Source organism: Salvia splendens, chromosome 8 (assembly GCF_004379255.2).
Source record: "Salvia splendens isolate huo1 chromosome 8, SspV2, whole genome shotgun sequence".
Taxonomy (NCBI): Eukaryota; Viridiplantae; Streptophyta; class Magnoliopsida; order Lamiales; family Lamiaceae; genus Salvia; species Salvia splendens.
In genome coordinates, this window is record NC_056039.1 from 219,881 (window position 1) to 241,704 (window position 21,824).

General features: G+C 38.7%; 3 protein-coding genes and 1 pseudogene across 3 annotated transcripts; 2 read left to right on the forward strand and 2 right to left on the reverse strand.

Moving 5' to 3' along the window:
* The first annotated feature begins 4,044 nt into the window (after positions 1-4,044).
* LOC121744577 (glutaredoxin-C10-like) lies at positions 4,045-4,501 on the forward strand. Its single transcript, XM_042138174.1, has 2 exons — positions 4,045-4,344; positions 4,439-4,501. Exons 1-2 carry the CDS (start codon positions 4,045-4,047, stop codon positions 4,499-4,501), a joined length of 363 nt encoding a protein of 120 aa, XP_041994108.1.
* A 3,113-nt stretch (positions 4,502-7,614) lies between these two features.
* On the reverse strand, positions 7,615-10,397 carry LOC121743206 (probable ADP,ATP carrier protein At5g56450). The gene is made up of 2 exons (XM_042136438.1): positions 9,874-10,397; positions 7,615-8,474 (listed from the first exon to the last, which is right to left on the reverse strand). Exons 1-2 carry the CDS (start codon positions 10,183-10,185, stop codon positions 7,845-7,847), a joined length of 942 nt encoding a protein of 313 aa, XP_041992372.1. The 5' UTR covers positions 10,186-10,397; the 3' UTR covers positions 7,615-7,844.
* A 1,215-nt stretch (positions 10,398-11,612) lies between these two features.
* On the reverse strand, positions 11,613-16,565 carry LOC121744578 (annotated as a pseudogene).
* A 78-nt stretch (positions 16,566-16,643) lies between these two features.
* On the forward strand, positions 16,644-21,794 carry LOC121745096 (glycine dehydrogenase (decarboxylating), mitochondrial-like). The gene is made up of 15 exons (XM_042138878.1): positions 16,644-17,947; positions 18,346-18,591; positions 18,668-18,745; positions 18,829-18,929; positions 19,014-19,209; positions 19,283-19,408; positions 19,589-19,774; positions 19,848-19,961; positions 20,041-20,193; positions 20,301-20,489; positions 20,604-20,681; positions 20,767-20,892; positions 20,985-21,083; positions 21,179-21,296; positions 21,526-21,794. The coding sequence occupies exons 1-15, from the start codon at positions 16,736-16,738 to the stop codon at positions 21,618-21,620; spliced, it is 3,117 nt and encodes a 1,038-aa protein (XP_041994812.1). The 5' UTR covers positions 16,644-16,735; the 3' UTR covers positions 21,621-21,794.
* The last annotated feature ends 30 nt before the right edge of the window (positions 21,795-21,824 follow it).

Consider the following 21,824-nt stretch of genomic DNA (forward strand, 5'->3'; position numbering starts at 1 on the left):
CGTTGCGGGCATGCACAATGGCGGACGTCAGCGACGGAATTCCCGCACTCCGGTGGGAATTCCGCTCCGATGGGCGCCATTGCGGATGCTCTAAGAGCATCCACATCGGCGAGCAGGGACGCGTCCGTCCGTGCCAGAAGCACGGAGACGCTGTCCCCTGCTGCGCTCGCGCTGTTGGCACGGCGCTGCTGGATGCATCGAGCACGTCTGTGCCAGCGAGCAGGCGACGTGGCGCGTTCTAATTGGCCAACTGCATATCCGTTGGAAAATCATTTTTTTATTTTTTAAAAAAAAAACCGAAAATAATACAAAAAAAATATTTTCACAATCCCAAAAAATGGCCGTTTTTTGCCCGTTTTTCTGTTTTATTTTATTTTCCCCCCCAAAATCATCTATAAATACACACATTCATCAACCATTTTTCACATCAAATCATCTCTCATTCATCTCTCATTCATATTTTTCATACAACTTATCTACACCTTCATCTCTCACTCAAAACCTCAAATGGATTTCACCCATCTCATTGCGGAAGCGGAGCGCGAAGAACAAGAATACTATGAACAACATCGTGCCGCTTATAAAGCATATGTCGCAGCGAATACCCCGCTCCTCCTCCTCAACCAACTAGATCAACTCGCCGCTACATTCATTGTGACCGGGAGGGAGCCCACGAAAGGCTCGTTGCCGGCTATTTTTCCGACCAGCCGCGATTTCCAGAAAATTACTTTAGGCGCCGTTTTCGCATGTCAAAGCGCTTGTTTATGCGTATTGTCGGCGTTGCAGAAGTGTATGTGTGCCATCCGACAACTCGCTACTGGGCAAACGGTCGACCTCTTTGACGAGTATTTGCATGTCGGTGAGTCCACTTGAATCCATTGTCTTAAATTTTTTTGCGAGCACGTTCGTTCAGCTTTCGGTGATGAATTCCTTCGGGTACCCACCACCGATGATTGTCAATGGTTGCTTCGTCTTCACGAAACAGTTCATAGCTTTCCCGGTATGTTTGGCAGCATTGACCGCATGCATTGGAGGTGGAAGAATTGTCCGACTGCTTGGAGGGGACAACACTTAAGCGGCCACAAAGGCGGTGGCCCAACACTTATCCTTGAAGCGGTCGCCGACTACCGCCTATGGATTTGGCATGCATATTTCGGTGTTGCCGGATCCAACAATGACTTGAACGTGCTCTATTCTTCACCCCTCTTCAATGATGTGTTGAATGGTGTAGCACCGGTGATCGACTTCACCGTCAATGGAAATGTATACCACATGGGTTACTATCTCGCCGATGGTATCTACCCAGGGTGGTCGACTTTCGTGAAGACACTCAGCAATCCGCAAGAGTCATAACATTGTGAAGAATATCGCCGACATCATGTACACGTGTATTATCTTACACAACATGATTATAGTCGACGAAGGACCGAGGGCGGCTAGCTTTTACGACGAGGATGAAGCCGGAAGCTCAAGCGCGAGGTCTCCCCCACGCAGAGGTATGCATACGACGTTGGGTGAGAGGATCGAAATAAGGCACATAATGCGCGATACCCGAACCCACGTTGAGCTACAAGAAGACATAATAAAACACATTTGGGCGAAATTCGGCCACGAGTAGTGGTTTTTTAAATTTTAGGAGTTGAATTATGTATTTTTTATTGATTAGGAGTTCAATTATGTAATTTTTATTTTTTATGATTTTAGTTATATAATTTTTATTTTTTAGGATTTTAATTATGTAATTTTTAATTTTTAATGTATTTTGTAATATTATTACGGGTATTTTTAATGTATTTTAGTTTTGTGGAAATGTTTTTATTTAAATTGAATAATGGAATGGTGGGACCCTTGTGCTCGTCCTTGCGTAAGAGCTGGGTGTGGGTGTTTTGCTCTTGCCTAAGAGCAGACAGAAAAAGTGGGTCCGGGCCCACATCCGTGCTCGTTGGCAAGAGCACGAATGTGGATGCTCTAATTATCTGCAAACTTCTGAAGATTTATAGAAATATTATGAAAATTCTTCAGATTAATGGACGGATTGTTTAAAATGAATGGTGACTTTACAAATTAATTAATTAATTTGATGAAACAAGTTTATTATAGTTCTAAATTTAATTTACTCAGATGCTTGTTTTATAAGTATTTTATTTACAATTTATAGTACCAGCTATTAAGTATTGAAATACACTCAATTTTGTAGTTAATAGGAAGTAATTCCACCTAGGGCTGACAAAATATACCGAAATACCGAAATACCGCACTTACCGTACCGAAAAAATACCGAAAATACCGCATTTTCGGTATACCACATTTTTCGGAACTGTATGATACCTTACCGTTAGATTAAGGTACGGCAAAGGTATGAATTTTGCATATACCGCGGTATACCGCAATTACGGTATATACCGTTAATAATTATATATATTTAATATATTTATTATTTATAAAATTATAATATTTAATATATTTATTATTTATAAATCAAACAAGTATGTCGCGGTATACCGCAACACTGTACGCTATACCGCAATGTCGGTAAGGTAAAGGTTTTCAAATATTGACATACCGAATTTTCGGTATACCGCATTGCGTTATACTGAAAAATTCGGTAAGGTATAGGTATGATATTTTCTATGCGGTATACCGAAAAAATCGGTAAGGTATAGGTATGATATTTTCTTATACCGCAATTTGCAGTACGGTATGCGGTATGACATTTTCAGTGAGGTATACCGTACCGCGCCACCCCTATTTCCACCAATATGTTTATTTGATAGTTTCAGTATATTTTGACTTTGCTGAAAATCAAATTGTATGAATGGCCCATTCATTCAATTAATGGATATTGGGCCAATAATGAAATTTGTCAAATTATATACTCCTACTGCTTAATTGGGCCTCAGAATTATGTGATTCTTTTATAAATACTCCATATAATACGGGTATTATTCGTAGATTACAACAGAATATTACACAAATTTTAGTAATACGCGCGGGAATAATTTATAAATCATGTCCAGCAGGGGATGTAGCACATTTCGATAAATTTTAGTAATTTGGAAGAATTTCAATTCCTTGTAAAATTCTACTAATAAATTTAATATAGTCGTATAACAAATTTTAAAAGTGGTGTACTACCAAATTCTGAACCAACCAAAAATAACTGACTGTCACACAGCAGTATTTATTCTCTTACATTCACCAAACTGACACTCATCATTAAAAGGGGTAATATATACCGTTGCAATAAGTAATTTGCGATTTAATTACGACACCAATGTTGCTTTCGCTGATGTAACCCGTGTCTCATTTGGGCCCCACTCGTCATATACTGTCGAATTCTTAATTTTATCTATCCTACACAATTTTCACAGACTATAGTCAAGTTCGATTTTAATTCAACGGAATCGGTAATTTAAAGTATATATTTGATTAAGAAAACTGCTACCTATTGAAATTGATCTAGCCATGAAAACATCGTGTGCTCACATACCCAATTTGTATTAATTAATAGTAGTAGTAGTAGTAGTACTACTCCGTATAATTAAGTACTACTAGTACTATATGAATTTGTAACATAGTTGGCCGATCTCGGTATTAAAACGTAAATATATATAATCATAATTTTGTTTTATTTTTAAAAATTACACACACACACACACAGGTGTGTGAGCAAATGCAGAAAAATACTGTAGAAAAAAATGGACTTTTATGGTGATAAAACAAGGTAATTGAAGAATAGCGTAGAAAAAAAATTGTTGGGTATATATGCTAGTGTCGTGTCCCTTGTACATACTTAGTTATATTATACACACACAATCATATAGTGACTCGAATTGTAAATGTATTAATAAATAATCGAACTAGACAACTTATGAATATTGATCTAAAATCATGGTCATAACTGTAGAAGATATAATAAATTAATTAGAAATTTGACGATGAATAACACCCTTCCCTTCCCTTCCCTTCCCTTCCCCACCTCACAAAAAGTGCCATAAATACGTAATGAATAAATTAAGGCCACACCATTTGTCCTCACTCACTATGCAGGGCGTCCGCCTCGAGCTGGCACCCTCCGCAGCCGAGCCCGCGGAGACACGCATCCGCCGCCTGGCCGCCGAGAATCCGGTGATCATCTTCGCGCGCTCCGCCTGCTGCATGTGCCACGTCATGAAGCGCCTCCTCTCCGCAGTCGGCGTCCACCCCACCGTCATCGAGCTCGACGAACACGATATCGCCGCTCCGGCTCTCTACATCGGCGGCGCCTGCGTCGGAGGGGTCGAGAGCGTGGTGGCGCTCCACTTGAATAATAGCCTCGTGCCAAAGCTTGTTGAAGTCGGTGTTGTGAGTCACGGAATTTTTAGTATTACCTAATTACAAAATCTATCTATATATTATTGTAAATTCTAGTGCTATTTTGATTGAATAATACTATTAGGTGAAGAAATATATAATTAGCTTTCTAGTGAGTTTAATTCTAGAATGCCCTCTTTACCATTAGATGCTTGTGAAATGTGGTGTTTCCTAATTGAGGTGATGTAATGATTAAGGAAACCATTGTGCTTGATTATGATTTATGATGCACAAATAATCATATTTGGCATTTCAATTATATATATATTTTTTTCCATTTGCCATTTTGTGTCTATTTAATGAGTAGGAAAATATTGCAAATGTTATTTGTATTTTCGTTTTACGGGTTAGGTGTGTATTTAGATTTTAGATATACAAGTAAAGAAGTAGTAGTACTACATTATTTCACTAAATATGACACGTGATGTTTGGTGTGAATTGGAAAGTGCAAATTTAAGTTTGTCTATAGTTTTAAAACAAACACAAACAAAAGTAACGTTTTCTTGGTATATTTATTGCATGCTGTCTATTTTTGTCCTCGAGTAGTGATAATTTGGGACTTAATTCTTGGAATGTATATATGGTATTGTAATTAAAAATTTACAGTTTAATCATTCTGTCAATATTTTTGAAAATGAATGCTGCAATATAATAGATATCTACTATAACGATTGCAGGCATTTTATGGAGTACTAAAAATTGGAATAAATGGTAGAAAACCATAAGATATACTCTAAACCTTCTTATCAACTTTGAAAAGATCAATAACAACTTTCATTTAAGTTTTGAAATTCTCTAATTGATTTACTCGAAGTAAAATATGCTTGGAAAACCATTTTTGCAGAAGCATTACTTTTTTATATGGTAAAATAATCATTTATGCCTTAGAAGATTAGTATGTGAATATGTTAATTAGACCGATGAAAATCACAGGGATATATATATATATATATATATATATATATATTGATGGAGGAATGCATACATCTTTTTTGCGTGTATTAGTAAATATAAATATCTAAGACAAATTGGGGGTCAGATCAGATTTTAATTACTCTCGCTCCATTGCAAACAAACTTTTGACTTAGAAATAGTGAAATATCTGTCTTTGCATCATTGCTCGATTATCGTACTTTTTAAACATTGTTTTGATGTAAATTCAACTAGGAACATATATATGTGAGCATACAAATATTGTTCACAGATGTGTGTAAATTAATAGGAATCAGTTTTTTTGCTTTTCAATTTGATACGCATACAACAATTATCATTATGTGGAAATCCAAATTAGAGATTTAATGTCGGCAATTGTTTTCAATTAAAAATCTGCAACCGCTTTTTTGTCAGCAAAAACCAAGTTATATACTCCAGTACATATAATAAAGTACAGAAATGTTGTGATTAGAAATTGGAGGGCAATTCATGATCCATTCTTTTAAATTACATTTAACCCTAAAAATAGACATTCATCAAATTTACTAGATCCCAATAAAACCTGGACAACGGCAATGACTGAAAGGGAAATATAGAGAGGAAAAGTGGCACTTTACAATAATAATTGGAAATAAAGATTCCATTAGCGATTACTTTAACTAAATTTATTTCAAAAAGAGAAAAGCTAAGTCTATACAAACAAGCAATTCTTTTATGATTCTTTATCGATTGTTCTTATTGAAAGTGACAAAAAAGAATTTAGTAGGGATGCACGATGGTCACATTCCAAGAATTACTTAACTATATTTAATATATTGAAATACATTATACGAAGACTCAAAGAGCACATGCAACGACATATTAGATTGTTTTAGTTGATGGCATGGAATGAGTGATTAGTAATTGAACAACGAATAATTATTATAAAGAAAAAAGACAATAATCTTTTTCACGGGATCGGAAGTGAATAAAAAGGTGATAATAATCTTGAATCAATTAAAGTGATAAATTATTATTTTACCATCTAACTATATAAATTTCCAACATGGTAATCATTTTTATACGAAAAATTCAAATAAATCCGAAACTGTGAATAAAGAAAACAAGATTGAGCCCAAACTCAGCCTACACATGACATGATACTAAAAAAGATAAAACCAAAACAAGGCATTCAAGTTCAACAACTCATCGGGAAAGGAATTAAAGACTAATTAACTAAAATGCCAAATTTGCGTCTGCACGGTAGACTCAGGCCGCATAAGAGTATACAAAATTGGTGCCAAATATGTAAAACACCATTTATTTGTAATTATTAATACAAAAAGGGAAGAAGTTAAAGTTAGTCATTCTCCAAGAAGGCCTAACCCCACTTGAAAAAAGAAGATTGGAAATAAAGTTCCATTATAAGAGGAAGATATCAACTCCCACTTCATGTCAATGGTCCACACAACAATAAACCACTTACCCCATCTCTCCAAGAATCCAATACTGTGTGTGTACGTGAATATGGTGTAAATAAATATTTGGGAATGTTATTATTGAATAACAATATTTATCAAAGGTTGATTGATTTGTATATGCCATATATTGTCACTATAAAACTTGATGCATCCTCTCCAAAACGTTACTACGTAAATTTATCATAAATGTTAAGGATTCCGATAAAAGATTCTTATCTCATACTGTAAATAAATAAAAATAGATGCATAGATACATTTATTTACAAATTAAGCGATCACTTATAAGTTAAAACAAGCATGAACACTATAACATGAAAATTAGTAAATGAAAATAGTAATAGAGGTACTAGTAGGGAAATCTGTTGTTAGTCATTAAAATGATAAGTATTTTAAAGACATATAATCATTTTCTTTATTCTTAGAAGTCTACACACATGGTTTATAGGAAAACAAAATATGTCCCACCATCAATTAATATATGAAATGGAATCTCACAAGGCCACCATATATAGGTGAGCCAAAATACACCAAAATAACTGAGGCCAAAGCAAGAGAATCTCACTTCTTAAACTCCTTAGAATCTCCAACTGTGGAATCAAACAAGGTATGATGATTCAGACACCTAATCATTCAAAAAGTATGAATTGGTAGTGTATTTTACAGTAAGTTTTAACATCCCACCCCACAATATATAGCCTTTAATCCCATGTCATAGCTTAAGTCATGTTTGGTTTGGCCACTTTTTGGGGTTTTTACATTAATATTGCTCGCCTACTTTGATCACATAAAATGCTTTAAAACATTACATCACATACAATATAATAACCAACCAAAGAAATATTATCAAAAGAACTATTGTATGAAACAATTTACCAAAAAAATACCCTTAATTTCTAATATTGTATTCAAGAATCCAAAAATTACTTTGTATTGCCACAAATGGCAAGAATTACACCAGGGCTTCTACACATTCTATAACTTCCACCTTTTTTCTACTTTTGTATTGCCACAAATGGCCAAAAATTACAACAAGGCTTTTCTACACATTATACTCATTCTTCTAAATGAAGATGATCAAGAATTCAACAATAAACCTTCCTATAATCCTGCCAAATTCATAAATTTCTTGATCTCATCATACAAAACCAAAACAGCTGCAGCGCCTGTGCTCCTGAAAATATTTGACATGGCGCCGCGGTAGTACGAGGCGAAACCTTCGACCCTGTATATCGTCCTCCAGCAATCGAATGTCGTCGCGTACATCGGCCTCTCCGTGCCGGACTGCATCATCATCCGTCTCCGCACTGTGTCAAGTGGGTACGAAAGCATCCCGGCCGTCGTCGTCACGGCCTGGGCGGCGGCCCAGCGCTTCCACAGCACAGCGTCCGAGCCAGACTCCTCGGCCATCATCTCTTTCACGGTGTCGAACCCGCCAAAGTAGAGGCCCCGGTGGACGATCATGCCGTGTAGAGAGGCCGGGAGGCCCCTGTAGACGCCCCGGACTCCGTCTTTTCTATATACAGTGCTTAGGAAATGGCGGATGCCTCTGAACTGGCGGGTCTCTGTTCTCCCGAGATCAGCAGCGAGGCGCGTGTGGGCTATGTCGAGCGGATAAATGATGATCAGCGTCGTGCAGCCTGCTGCAGATCCAGCAAGGAAGTTGGCAGACGGCCCGGAAAGAAGACTGCCTTCTCGTGAGTTACCACGCAGAATGTTCCTATACAGATCCTATCATAAGATAACAGAAAAATCAAGTCAGCAATGAGACGTTTATCCTTAGACACGATACATGAATATAATACTTTTGTTGGCCAGACTCGTTAGTTTCAACCATGTTCGGTGTAACATAACAAGACCAGACAACAGAAATTATCAAATGAGAAATCTGGAAATTACTCAACAGAAATTAATGCAATGAGACATGAAATTATGTAACTTGGTAATCAATACTCAATTATAAGGAAGTATGTGATGGCATACTTTAAATTGTTCAGATATAACCCATATGTCGATTCTCTAACTCCAAGAGAAGCTGATTCAAGTTGCTCAGTGCATTATAGTTGGTTTTTACGGGTTTTAAGCCTAAACACGAGAAGCATATACTTGTAGCTTAGTAGTAGGCATGTAAAACTTAGGAGTGTTGATTAGTGAGTTGATATACAATCAGTCCTGCCTTACACTCACGAAAAGTTTTGGTTATGAAATCACATGCCATCATGCGGCGAGAAATCTTATAGCAAAGGAGCAGCCTTGATCAGCTCAATAATCATACTACAAGAAGCACCTAACTGTTAAGTTTCTCAAAATCCACCAGTTTACGATCAAAAGCTAAAACGATCAACCAAATGTTAACCTTTCCACAGACAGTTTCCAGATTAGGACAGAAAAATGCTCTCCCTTTCCCTCTCTATCTCAAAAAGCCTTCTAAGTGTAGATCCCTTACAATGCTCAGATGGGGAACGGGAAAATAAAGATAAGGAAATCACCTTATTTCAAATTTAAGTATAGAGAGCACTTCATTCTCACTGCTTTAAATGTATTGATTAGATCGTAGAAAACAACTAAAATCGCTGCACTGCCAACCATGCAGAAAGTAGAATGTCAAGCCTATCGCTTGTACAATATTAACATTATGAAATTCGCTTAACGGAGTCACCCATCACCAATTACCTAATGAGTTATGTGGTTTTAACCCAGTTCATTAGTTTTCTTACCCTTCACAAGCACCTCAAAAAATATCTCATACAGATAAACCCATATTCCATCATATTATAAGAAAAACGCGTTCTAGTACATATCTACGAGCTTGCAATCCAAACTGTAAGCATGCATTCTATCCATGGAGTTCACACCATTTCCTACAGGCAACATAAGCAAACAACTAAAACACTCTCAAGCACAACATCTCCACTGATATAAAACAATAAACAAGAACATTCCATCACCATGATCTCAACATAAAAACCCCACAAAGTTCCTTCATCAATCCCTAATCCAAATTCTTGATTCCACGCATCACAGAAAAGCTCAACACAAATCATTTGACGTTTCACATTTCATCAATTATTGAAAAACCAAATTAGAAACAAATAAAAAAAATGAAAACTTTCCCTCCTGTGTGTGCTACCTTGAGAGAGAAATTGAGGGCAACAGAGGGATAGTATCTGATCACACTGCTGCCATTCCCTCTCCAGAGAGACAAAACCCCTTCCTCTTTAACGGTGCGGGCAATGCAATCAACCATCCCTCTAAATCTCCGGTGGCGGCCACCGGCTAAGATCGCCGCATTACTCTCCTGCGTCTGCAGCAGCAGCTTCGCCCTCTCTATTGGTGCCACAATCGTGTGCACCACGCCCCCCATCAGCGCCCCCGCAGTCAGATCCCTGTGGAAACTGCTCAGACACGTCGGTGGCTCATAATCGCCGCCCTTCTCCACCATTATTCCCTCCAATCAAGGAAAGATTCAATTATTCTCACCGCAGGGGACTGATTCTAATTTTTATTGCTTCCGGGAATCAAATTCTGAGCTGCGTTCTCGATATGGGGAAATCAAGCTAGCTCGCCAAATGGGCTTTCGTGATTCTCTTGCAATATTGATTTTTTTTCTTTCTTTTCTTGAAAACAAATTCAAGAAAAGTGATGGCTTTCTAATTCTCCTGTATTCTATTGGGTTTCCTCTTTTGCATATATATCCATTTATGGAAGAAGAAAACAACCTTTTTTCTTGTTTTTTTGTTTTCCCTCTTTTCTATTTATATTGAAACTTAATTAAATTTTAGCAATTATAAATAAGGGGTAGTAGTTAGGGGTGGGTAGGTACGGTATACCTTACCGAAATCACCATACCGTATACCTTACCGTAAATACGGTATGCGAAAAAATCATACCTTTACCTTACCAAAGTTTTCGGTATACCGAACTTCGGTATACCTTATTTTCGGTATGACGAATTTCCATACCGATACCGTACCTCATTTTCGGTATACCATACCGAAGTTCGGTATACCTTACTTTCAACATCAATTAAAATAGAAAATTAGATTTTTTAGAATATTATTTATATTTTATAATTTTAAAAATAAATTAAATATAATTTATTCATAATTATATTTATATTTCACAATAGATTTTATAATTTAAAAATATATAAAATATATTTTATATATAATTGTGTTTATTTTTGTGGTATATACCTTAGTTTACGGTATATACCTTAATTTACGGTATATACCGAATTTCGGTATGCAGCGGTATACCGCGGTATTTGAAAATCCATACCGTTACCTTACCGAAATTTTTCGGTAAGGTATCATACCGTACCGAAAGTCACGGTATACCAAAAATTCGGTATTTTCGATATTTTTTCGGTACGATAAGGCCGGTATTTCGGTATTTCGGTATTTTTCCCCAGCCCTAGTAGTAGTAGTACATCATAAAATTTAAAAATTAGTATAGTAATATATCGTTGACATTGTGAAATCTGAAAATCTAACGAAGTATTCTTTTTTCAGAAATATAGTTTCAAAAGGCTCACGATACATTATTATAAGAAGAAAAATATTCATATAATTATAAAAATAGTAGTCCAAGTAGTACTACACTACTACTATAAAAAAGAGGGATAGAGGGAGCCGAATCACGTCGGATAAAGTTAAAATTATTGATATAATAACATTTAAAAAGTAGGCATGGCGGTAGATGAAAAATCCACGTCGGATACAAATATTGGGAAGGAGTAATATTTATCACACTTTATCTATTTATTTATTATTCGACATGATTTTAAAGTTTTAACTAGGAGTATTCAGTTTAATGAATCAGATTCAAAGTGTTTTAAGAGATTCTATTGTATAAAGTTGGAAATGGTAGCCGTAAATATTTGATATTCTTTTTCAAAGAATAATTAACTTTTGTCAGATTATTACCATAGCTTTGTTACACAGCATTAAGAGCACCATCAATGGATATAATGAAATAACAATCGCTTGAATGATGCCAAAGTAAGATGATTATGAAATTACGAGATGTAACGCGAACACGACCTTTCGCGTTCATGTTCTCCTCTCAGCTAAATGAGGGCTTTCTCCGAGTGTGAACTTGCACGAGTCGAGCTCTCGACATGCTCCAAACCTCGAGCCTCGAAATCATGACACTCTTCGAGCCTTTGTTAAATGCGTGGACGTGGGAGTTGTTGTAAATTGCCAGTTTTGGATAAACTCTAGAAGTGATGCAGCTCTTCCCTTTCCCGCCAAAACTCTCCATATTTATGTCACGTGTATTATGATGATGTCATAAAATACGAGATTAGGTGCTGTCAAACCCCAAAAAGATGAGCGGGACGAGCTATGTATCCATAAGATCGAGAAAGTGAATTGGCTCGATGGACTTGTGGTTGGTTGGACGGCTTCGCCTCAAAGTTCGAGCATCGAACTTGTGGCCTAGGGTAAACTAGCTTGTATTTGGGAAGGTTGACCGTGCTTTTTAGTAGCCCATAAAAAAACCCCAGCGAACCCAAACCGGCCCGAATATAACATTGGCACAAAGGGCTCTTGGAGGGAATAGAGAACACCAACATGTAAACTAAAAAACAGCAAAACTATCAATTGTTTCAAATCCAATATTATAGAGAGTGATTATCAAACAACATACCAGAGTCCTTAGGGAGATTTCTTGATCAAGATCTACATCAAGAAACGACCCGAAAATCGCCTCTTTCACCCGAGTCTGCAGTGAAGATCTGTTGGATATATTGTGGTTTGCAGGTCAGAAACACATCAATCTTTTTATTGCAGTTCATGAAACAGGAAACTACTCATGTACTGATGTACCTGATCTGATCACTGCACATGAGAACAACGTGCTTCTCGTTTTGCCTAAAAGCCCGAAAAAACAGAGCAGTTTGCTCAGTCAAGTTGTCCGAGGCCAAGACTAGCAACCCAAAGGGTCCAAACACTCCCTCCACTGATGCATTCTTTTGTCTGCAGAGCATCTGTGGATCGAGCAATCCTCCATCGATCAGCTCAACGCCCCTCCAGATTTGGAACACGGAATGAGACTTCTACATCAGCCTATGCCATAGATCACAGACAACAAATTGTTCCTCTTACATGGTATTAAAATCATACGTATCTTGTTGTGTTATGCGATGAAATTAAACACGCAAGTAGTTACACCTGTGAACCTGTGATGCCTCCAATCTCCAACACACTCCCACTTTCGATCTCCTTGTTCTCTAATGCTACTTTTTCTCCACGAAGCTCTTCAACTTCTTCTATAGGCCATTGTATCAACTGTTTCTGATCTTCATCAAGCAAAACACTTCTTGGAGATGACTGCAAAGAGAGAGAAGCACTCTTGAGATCATGCCCTTTTCAAGCTTCATTACACGTAAAAAAACACTATTTACCATTAACCCAGACCACCCTCGCTCAACATCATCAGCCTCAGTCACCCACCCCCACAACATCCTTCGTTTCCTGGCATCATCGTAGGACATCTTTGAAGCATAGAACACACCATAATCGTACCTCAGCTGCACCACATCGTCCATGAAATCAACCCCAACAACGCCAAACTCGTCCGTTTCAGCATTATAACTCCCTTGTACGTAGTAGTCGTGATCATTGAAGCTCGCCTTCAACACATATCTACCATCATCACCAACAGGATAGAAATCAGGACACTCTTACATTACTGTTTTATTCGACTCGTGGAGAGGCCCACTAGCCCTCTTCCACTTCACAAAATCACGACTTCTATACAAAAGTGCGCACCCATGGCCTCCAACCTGGCTCCCCACAAGCACACGCCAAGAGCCATCCGGACCCTGCCATGCCATGGTGGGATCCCTAAAAAAGTCTGGATCGATGCCTTCAACCGGAAGCATCAAAGGGTTATGTGAAGACTTCGCCCATTCTCTCAAAAGGGGGGCAGACAAATCTTTAGGCATTGCAAGATTTTGAACTTGTTGCCCTAAAAAGTCACTGCCTGTGTAAAGAATCACGGGCTTGCTTTCCCCTGCAAGAAGAGTGGCTGAACCGGACCAGCAGCCATTGATGTCATACTTCTCTGTTGGATTGAGGGCAGGCTCAAGATGGATCCAGTCGACGAGGTTGTAAGAAACCGAATGCCCCCATGAAATGTTTCCCCATATAGCTGCATATGGATTGTATTGACAGAACAAGTGGCAGACTCCATTGTAGAGCATAGGTCCTGTTGTGTAGTGAAACGCTAGATGTAAAAACGAACCATAGCCATAACGAGCTAACATCAACAAATAGAGTTACTGTGTCTTTAGAAGATGGATGATACATAAGAACAAAGATGACAGTAGCAACTGAAACACGAGATGCAACACGAACATTAGCTAGAGAAAGTTAACATAAAGAAGACATAAGTTGTCTAAATTAGGCCTTTATAACTTCAAAAAAGACACAACTGGTTGTCTGAATCAGGCCTCTGAGTTCATTTGGGAATCACATTTTCATACAAAACTACATACTACAATATTTTAAGAAAGAGGCACAAAATAGAGCATTTGTATTTAGACTTTGAAGAAACTATTCTTGGATCAATTTAGCCAAAAAAAATTAAATTCTTTTGAGTAAATTCACTGCTCAAAGTCCAAATTTTAAGCATGTAAAGGCTATACTAATACCAAGATGGGCTATCATATTTTTGATCTTCTCTCCCACAACAGAAATATCGCATCAACATCAACAGAAATATTGAATCAACATTATAAAAAAGTGATTGAAAACATAAAGTTGAGTAGAAACTTTACCATTTGGATCTTTACAGCTCGAAGTCACAGAATCACGCCGCACCACAAAAAAGCAAGATTAGGATCACAGTGACAATAAAAAGGGTGAGTAAATTAGTAAAAAAATTTCACCATTCATCCAATTTTTAGGTGGTTGGAAATGGAATGCTGATCTGTAGGGCTGTTCATCAAGAATCTTCTCATCTTGGTCAACGCTTCTAACTCCAATTCCATAGCCAATCTAAATGAGCTGTAAAAACAGCATCTTTATCACAGGGTTCTTCATGTTTTTTTCTTTTCACAGAAAAGAGATCGATATATACAAATTATTTGGGATTAATCAGTGGAAACAGATGCTGATGTATGTTGATTTTAGTAGCATTTTTGTGTGTGTATGAATAGTCCAACTCGCAGTAATTAAATATACTTGGATTAATGAATAAAATAATTATTGTTTGAATCTTAAAATTGTTAATATAAGACTCCCTACTTGTTAATCCACAAATGTCTGCGACTACATGCAGTATAAGTCAAGAAATATTTAAATATTCAAGCAAAGCTTCATTATTAGAGGGAAAGATGGCAAAAGCATTTTGTAAGTCTTGAATAGTAATAATTTTGGAAAAAAATATTACTAGTACTTAGATTTGGAGAACTTTAAAACATACATTTATAAATTTAGAGAGCACTCTGAGTACTAGTAACCAAGGGCATGTATAATAATAGAAATTCCAAATTATACTCATTCAATAAAAGAAAATTGCTAGAACCAACATACTGTAGCGCAGTTAGCAGCAAGAGTTATGGTGAACTTAAGGTCACGAGGTTGTAAAAAAAATGAAATAGCTACTATATCCACATTTTACATGGATATAACTTTCTTTTTCTATATAAGAAAGACACTAATAAATACAGTATATTTTCTTTATAAAAGTTTCACCAACTATTATAAAATCAGTCGTTGATCGTAGGGCCCAGATTTAACATCAGATTATCCTCATCAACTCCGGGGACTGCCACGTGTTGTCTAGTTTTATTGACTGCATTTATGAGAGAAGCATAACGTCTTTACTGAATTTCAGCATTATAGTATAATTCATTATTTTGTTTCAATATATGTGTCGATATCTAGGAGGTAATACCAAATTTGTAACAATAGGATTTGAATACTTTATAAAATTGAGTACTAGACGCCCATAACAATGATGTCATAGTATTATAATGTAGATTGAATAAAATGGATCCCAAATTACTCAGCCTTATATACTCCTTTAATATACAAAATAAAATGACTTGGCAGCCTGATCTTTATTGGTTGGCTACAAATTTGAATTTATCAATGGTTATTTATACACAAATTTATCAGAAATTTAGGATAGTGTGATATTTGAAAAAAAAATGGATTATATCACCGAATCACATTTTATAAAATTTTAAATATACATCAATTTTTGCCTATCAAATATCAATACTTAAACTATGTCATTTTAGTGCAGATTTAATAAATGAGTTCCACCTACAAATTATTGGAGTATTGCAAAATTAACGCATACATAGATAGCTAGGAAAAAGAAAAACATTTACGACTTCGAATTTAAGTGCTCATATATGTTAATGTTTGTATTATTATCATGGTATATGAGTTTTATGTTAAATTCATAAATATAGTCGAGTTGAAATGAATTATATAAGCTCAATTTAATCAAATTAACCTAATTATTATGCACAATATCCTTCTAAACTGTATGAGGCTAAAAAAATCGTTTCACTCCCCATACATTTGTGAGGACAAAATTCAAGATAAGCCAAATGTGAAAGAGGTTCTGCCATGCAAAAATAAAAACTCCCATAATAACCACATTATTTTGATCCACTGAATTTCAATCCTCTCCCACTCATTCCCTTCCATACAATTTATCAATCAAACACTCAAGCTGCACTTTTTTTTAATTTTTTTTTAAATATTTTCAAACACAAAAGATTAGATTATTTTACCAGAATCCAGTGGGCTGCACAACACAAACTACGTCGTTTTCCCCAAGTTGTTGCCACGTCATCGTAGTACATCTCAACTACCTATTTTCCCTTTTCCAGTAACAGTAAAAAAAAAAAAAATCTTTTTTAGTGAGAGAAGCAGAAGCTCACAGCCTTACCTTATTACACAGGCTAAAACTCTCCGTTTTGCTTGGATTGAATCTCCCTCCCTCTTCTCCCTCTCTCTCTAGAAATGGAGCGCGCGAGGAAGCTAGCGAACAGAGCCATCCTCCGCCGCCTCGTCTCCGAATCGAAGCAGCAGCCATTGCACAAATCCTCGCGCTACATCTCCTCCCTCTCCCCCAGCGTCGTCCCCGGCGGCGCCAATGCCTCCTCCGTCAACCACCGCTTCTATTCTCGGAACCTCGCCCAATTCATCGGCACCCGCTCCATCTCCGTCGAGGCTCTCAAGGCCAGCGACACCTTCCCCCGCCGCCACAACTCCGCCACGCCGGAGGACCAGTCCAAAATGGCCGAATTCGTCGGATTCGAAACCCTAGATTCCCTGATTGACGCCACCGTCCCCAAATCCATCCGCGCGGACGTCATGAAGTTCTCGATCTTCGACGAGGGCTTGACAGAGTCTCAGATGATCGAGCACATGAAGGATTTAGCTTCCAAAAACAAAATTTTCAAATCCTTCATTGGAATGGGTTATTACAACACGTTTGTGCCTCCTGTGATTTTGAGAAACATCATGGAGAATCCAGCTTGGTACACTCAATACACCCCTTACCAAGCTGAGATCTCACAGGGGAGGCTTGAGTCTTTGCTCAATTACCAAACCATCATCACTGACCTCACCGCCTTGCCCATGTCCAACGCCTCCCTCCTCGATGAAGGGACTGCCGCTGCTGAGGCAATGGCCATGTGCAACAACATCTCCAAGGGGAAGAAGAAGACCTTTGTCATCGCTAGCAATTGTCACCCTCAGACAATCGATATTTGCCAGACTAGGGCTGATGGATTCGATCTCAAGGTCGTTGTTTCCGATGTTAAGGACATTGATTACAGCTCCGGTGATGTCTGTGGCGTGCTGGTGCAGTATCCGGGGACCGAGGGGGAGGTCCTGGACTACGGGGAGTTCATCAAGAACGCTCACGCAAGTGGTGTGAAGGTTGTGATGGCCTCTGATTTGCTGGCCCTGACAATGCTGAAGCCGCCTGGTGAGTTGGGGGCCGATATTGTGGTGGGGTCGGCTCAGAGGTTTGGAGTTCCGATGGGGTATGGCGGGCCCCATGCTGCGTTCTTGGCTACCTCGCAGGAGTATAAGAGGATGATGCCGGGGAGGATTATTGGTGTCAGTGTTGATTCCTCAGGGAAGCCTGCTCTTCGGATGGCTATGCAGACGAGGGAGCAGCATATCCGCCGTGACAAGGCTACTAGCAACATCTGCACTGCTCAAGTGAGTGTGTTTTTTGGTGAATTGAATCTCATTTGTTTGTGTTTGTGAAATCATGTTGCAGGCTTGCAGTAGTGTAAGTTGAGAAGTAGTGATGGTGGTTTTAATAGGAACGTGATGAACTAAGCTAATCCAATTTGGCTTTATTTTGGTGTTGAATTCAATAATTTGTGTTGACTCTAATAGGAAATATGGCAGTGTGTGTGTATAAAAACACTTTGTTTGGGTGTTGTTATGAAGAAATATGGCTCTGTTATGTTTTAGGCTTTTCTGGTTAACATGGTCCAATCTTAGTATTATGAGTATGTTTTTTGAATCAAATATGAAAGGTGGGAATGTGTGTGTGAAAAACTATGCTCAGATTTTATGATGATGGAAATATGGATATGTTACGATTGTAGGCTTTGCTGGCCAACATGGCTGCTATGTATGCTGTCTACCATGGACCGGAAGGCCTTAAGAATATTGCTCAACGGGTACATGGTCTGGCTGGAACATTTGCTGCTGGGTTGAAAAAGCTCGGGACTGTAGAAGTTCAGAGCCTTCCGTTCTTCGACACAGTGAAGGTCAAATGTGGAGATGCAAAGGCGATTGCTGATGCTGCTTACAAGCATGAAATAAATTTGAGGGTTGTCGACAAGAACACTGTAAGCGTTGCCTGTCTAAGTTTTTTATCGTATATTGTTACAGATTGTGAGTAATCATATAACTTTTGTCTCTCAGATAACTGTTGCTTTTGATGAAACAACTACATTGGAAGATGTGGACAAGTTGTTTGCCGTCTTTGCATCCGGCAAGCCTGTAAGTACAAGTGTATATCTTTCGGGATGTGTTTTGTAGCCTCTCGTATTTTTATCATAACTTGAGCAATTGTGTTTCATCAGGTGCCATTCACTGCTGCATCTATTGCATCAGAGGTTGAGAACTTGATCCCTTCAGGACTTGTGAGGCAGAGCCCGTTTCTAACGAACCAAATATTCAACTCGTATGGACATTTTACTGAAATATCTGCGGTTTGAGCTTGTCTTTGTAAGGTTAGATGTAACTATTTCTGTACCGGTTGGTGTAGGTACCACACTGAGCATGAGCTTCTTAGATACATCTACAAACTTCAGTCAAAGGATCTCTCATTGTGCCACAGCATGATTCCATTGGGATCTTGCACGATGAAATTGAATGCAACGACAGAAATGATGCCGGTAACATGGCCTGCCTTCACGGACATTCACCCTTTTGCCCCCACGGAACAGGCTGCTGGTTACCAGGTATTCGTAAAATACATAAGCTCGTTGTTAGGAAGTTCTAAGGATTCCTCTAAACTGTTGTTTCTTCTCACAGGAAATGTTCAAGAATTTGGGTGATCTATTGTGTACGATCACTGGTTTTGATTCGTTCTCTCTACAACCCAACGCCGGTGCAGCTGGAGAATATGCTGGGCTGATGGTTATTCGAGCGTATCACAGGGTAATAATAAAGTGATAGTATTACTTTTTATCTGTAATTATAATGTAGAAAATTAATTAAAATTGTTCTTAATTAAATTGCTATACTTGGAAAATGAGAGTTGAAAAATTCCTTTACTTTGAGTTGTCACATCACAATCCACCATTAGTAATGCCGGTTTCTGGTTAACTTATAATGTAGTCGAGAGGAGACCACCACCGTGATGTATGCATCATTCCAGTCTCTGCACATGGAACGAACCCTGCAAGTGCAGCTATGTGTGGGATGAAAATCGTGGCTGTTGGAACTGATTCCAAGGGAAACATCAACATTGAAGAGTTAAGGAAGGCTGCTGAGGCGAACAAGAACAACTTAGCTGCTCTTATGGTAAGGATTGTCTTGTTGCTCTTCTTTGAATTTGCAATTGATTCTAGTGTTGATAAACTCTGCTGAATTCCAGGTCACGTACCCTTCGACTCATGGAGTCTACGAGGAAGGCATTGACGAGATCTGCAAAATAATCCACGACAATGGTGGACAAGTTTACATGGATGGAGCCAACATGAACGCTCAGGTATATTTATATTGATAACTCAGAAGGTTTGCACAGTGTTTGTTCTTTGCTTCTGATGATCGGTCTTTTGTGCCTACAGGTTGGTTTGACTAGTCCGGGCTTCATTGGTGCTGATGTTTGCCATCTCAATCTCCACAAAACATTCTGTATTCCCCACGGTGGAGGCGGACCTGGTATGGGGCCTATTGGAGTGAAGAAACACCTTGCACCGTTCCTACCATCACATCCAGTGGTATGCAGAAATACAGTTGCAGTGAAATATGCATCGATATGTGTATGTGTGTGTGTCTGAATGCAGTCGTGGCTGATTCTGTATCGGTTTTCTTTTTTGTGCTGCAGATAGCCACCGGAGGCCTACCAGCACCCGAGCAATCTCAACCACTTGGGACTATCTCTGCTGCGCCGTGGGGCTCGGCTCTCATTTTACCTATATCCTACACCTACATTGCCATGATGGGATCGAAGGGACTAACTGATGCATCAAAGATTGCTATTTTGAACGCAAACTACATGGCCAAGCGTTTGGAGGTCTCGTTTGTTCACTCTACTTTCTTTCCCGTTTCATGCTTGTTATCTCAATCACACAATCGTCCCCAAAGAAATATATGCCATAGCTCTGATGTTTTGCTTCTTGATCAACAGAAGGATTTCCCCGTTCTCTTCCGTGGAGTCAATGGAACGTGCGCCCACGAGTTCATCATCGATTTAAGAGGCTTTAAGGTTCGTGTCTTGAACACTAATAATGCCATTCACGCGCTGTGCGCCATTTATCACTTCCTTATACTGCAAGTGGTGGTTGCTGCAGAACACTGCTGGGATCGAGCCCGAGGATGTTGCCAAACGTCTGATGGACTACGGATTCCATGCTCCCACAATGTCTTGGCCTGTTCCTGGAACGCTCATGATTGAACCAACTGAGAGTGAGAGCAAGGTAACACAAAGCAAGCTCACTACAACAACGTAGATCTACCATTCCTTCCAACAAACAAGAATTTTTCATAGCATCCTCCTTGTTGTTTGCAGGCTGAGCTAGACAGGTTCTGCGACGCTCTCATCTCTATCAGGGAAGAGATCTCATTGATCGAAAAAGGAAAAGCCGACATCAACAACAATGTGCTCAAGGTATTCCAGCTACGCCTTCTTAGCCTTCACAGTTTTTGATGCGTCTGTTGTTTACTTGCTTTCAAACATGACTGATCACAATGATGCGATTTCAGAGCGCACCTCACCCGCCCTCGTTGCTCATGGCTGACGCCTGGACTAAGCCTTACTCACGAGAATATGCAGCCTTCCCCGCTCCGTGGCTCAAGAATGCCAAGTTCTGGCCAACCACAGGTGAGATGCTTGAATCGATCTACTGATATAATCTTGTATGCAACTTCCATCAAAATACACACTTTTGGTCGGTTCGAACCAAAAAACCCGGTGCACGGTTTAACTGGTTCAGTCGAACAAAATCCAGATGCCCACCCCTAAGTCGAAACGACACTTCCCTAACATAGTTTTACCCCATTTCTCTACTTTGTCTTGCCTTACTAAACTTGGGAGACTCTTCGTATCTCAGGGCGCGTCGACAACGTCTATGGGGACCGGAACCTCATCTGCACCCTCCTCCCAGTGTCACAGATGGCGGAGGAGGCGGCTGCCGCTTCTGCTTAAGGCTGCAAGGTTCCTTTTAAAAGAATGCAATATCACTACAAACTCTGCTTTATGTTCTTGTACATAAACAATATTTATGTTCAAGTTGGCACTGTTTTCATACATTCTTCTATTTCCACTGTTGCTTATCATTGCAACTCTGTCTCTTGCTGTAATTACAACTTCTTTTCTTAATTCTGCAGTTACATACTTTAAATAACTTCC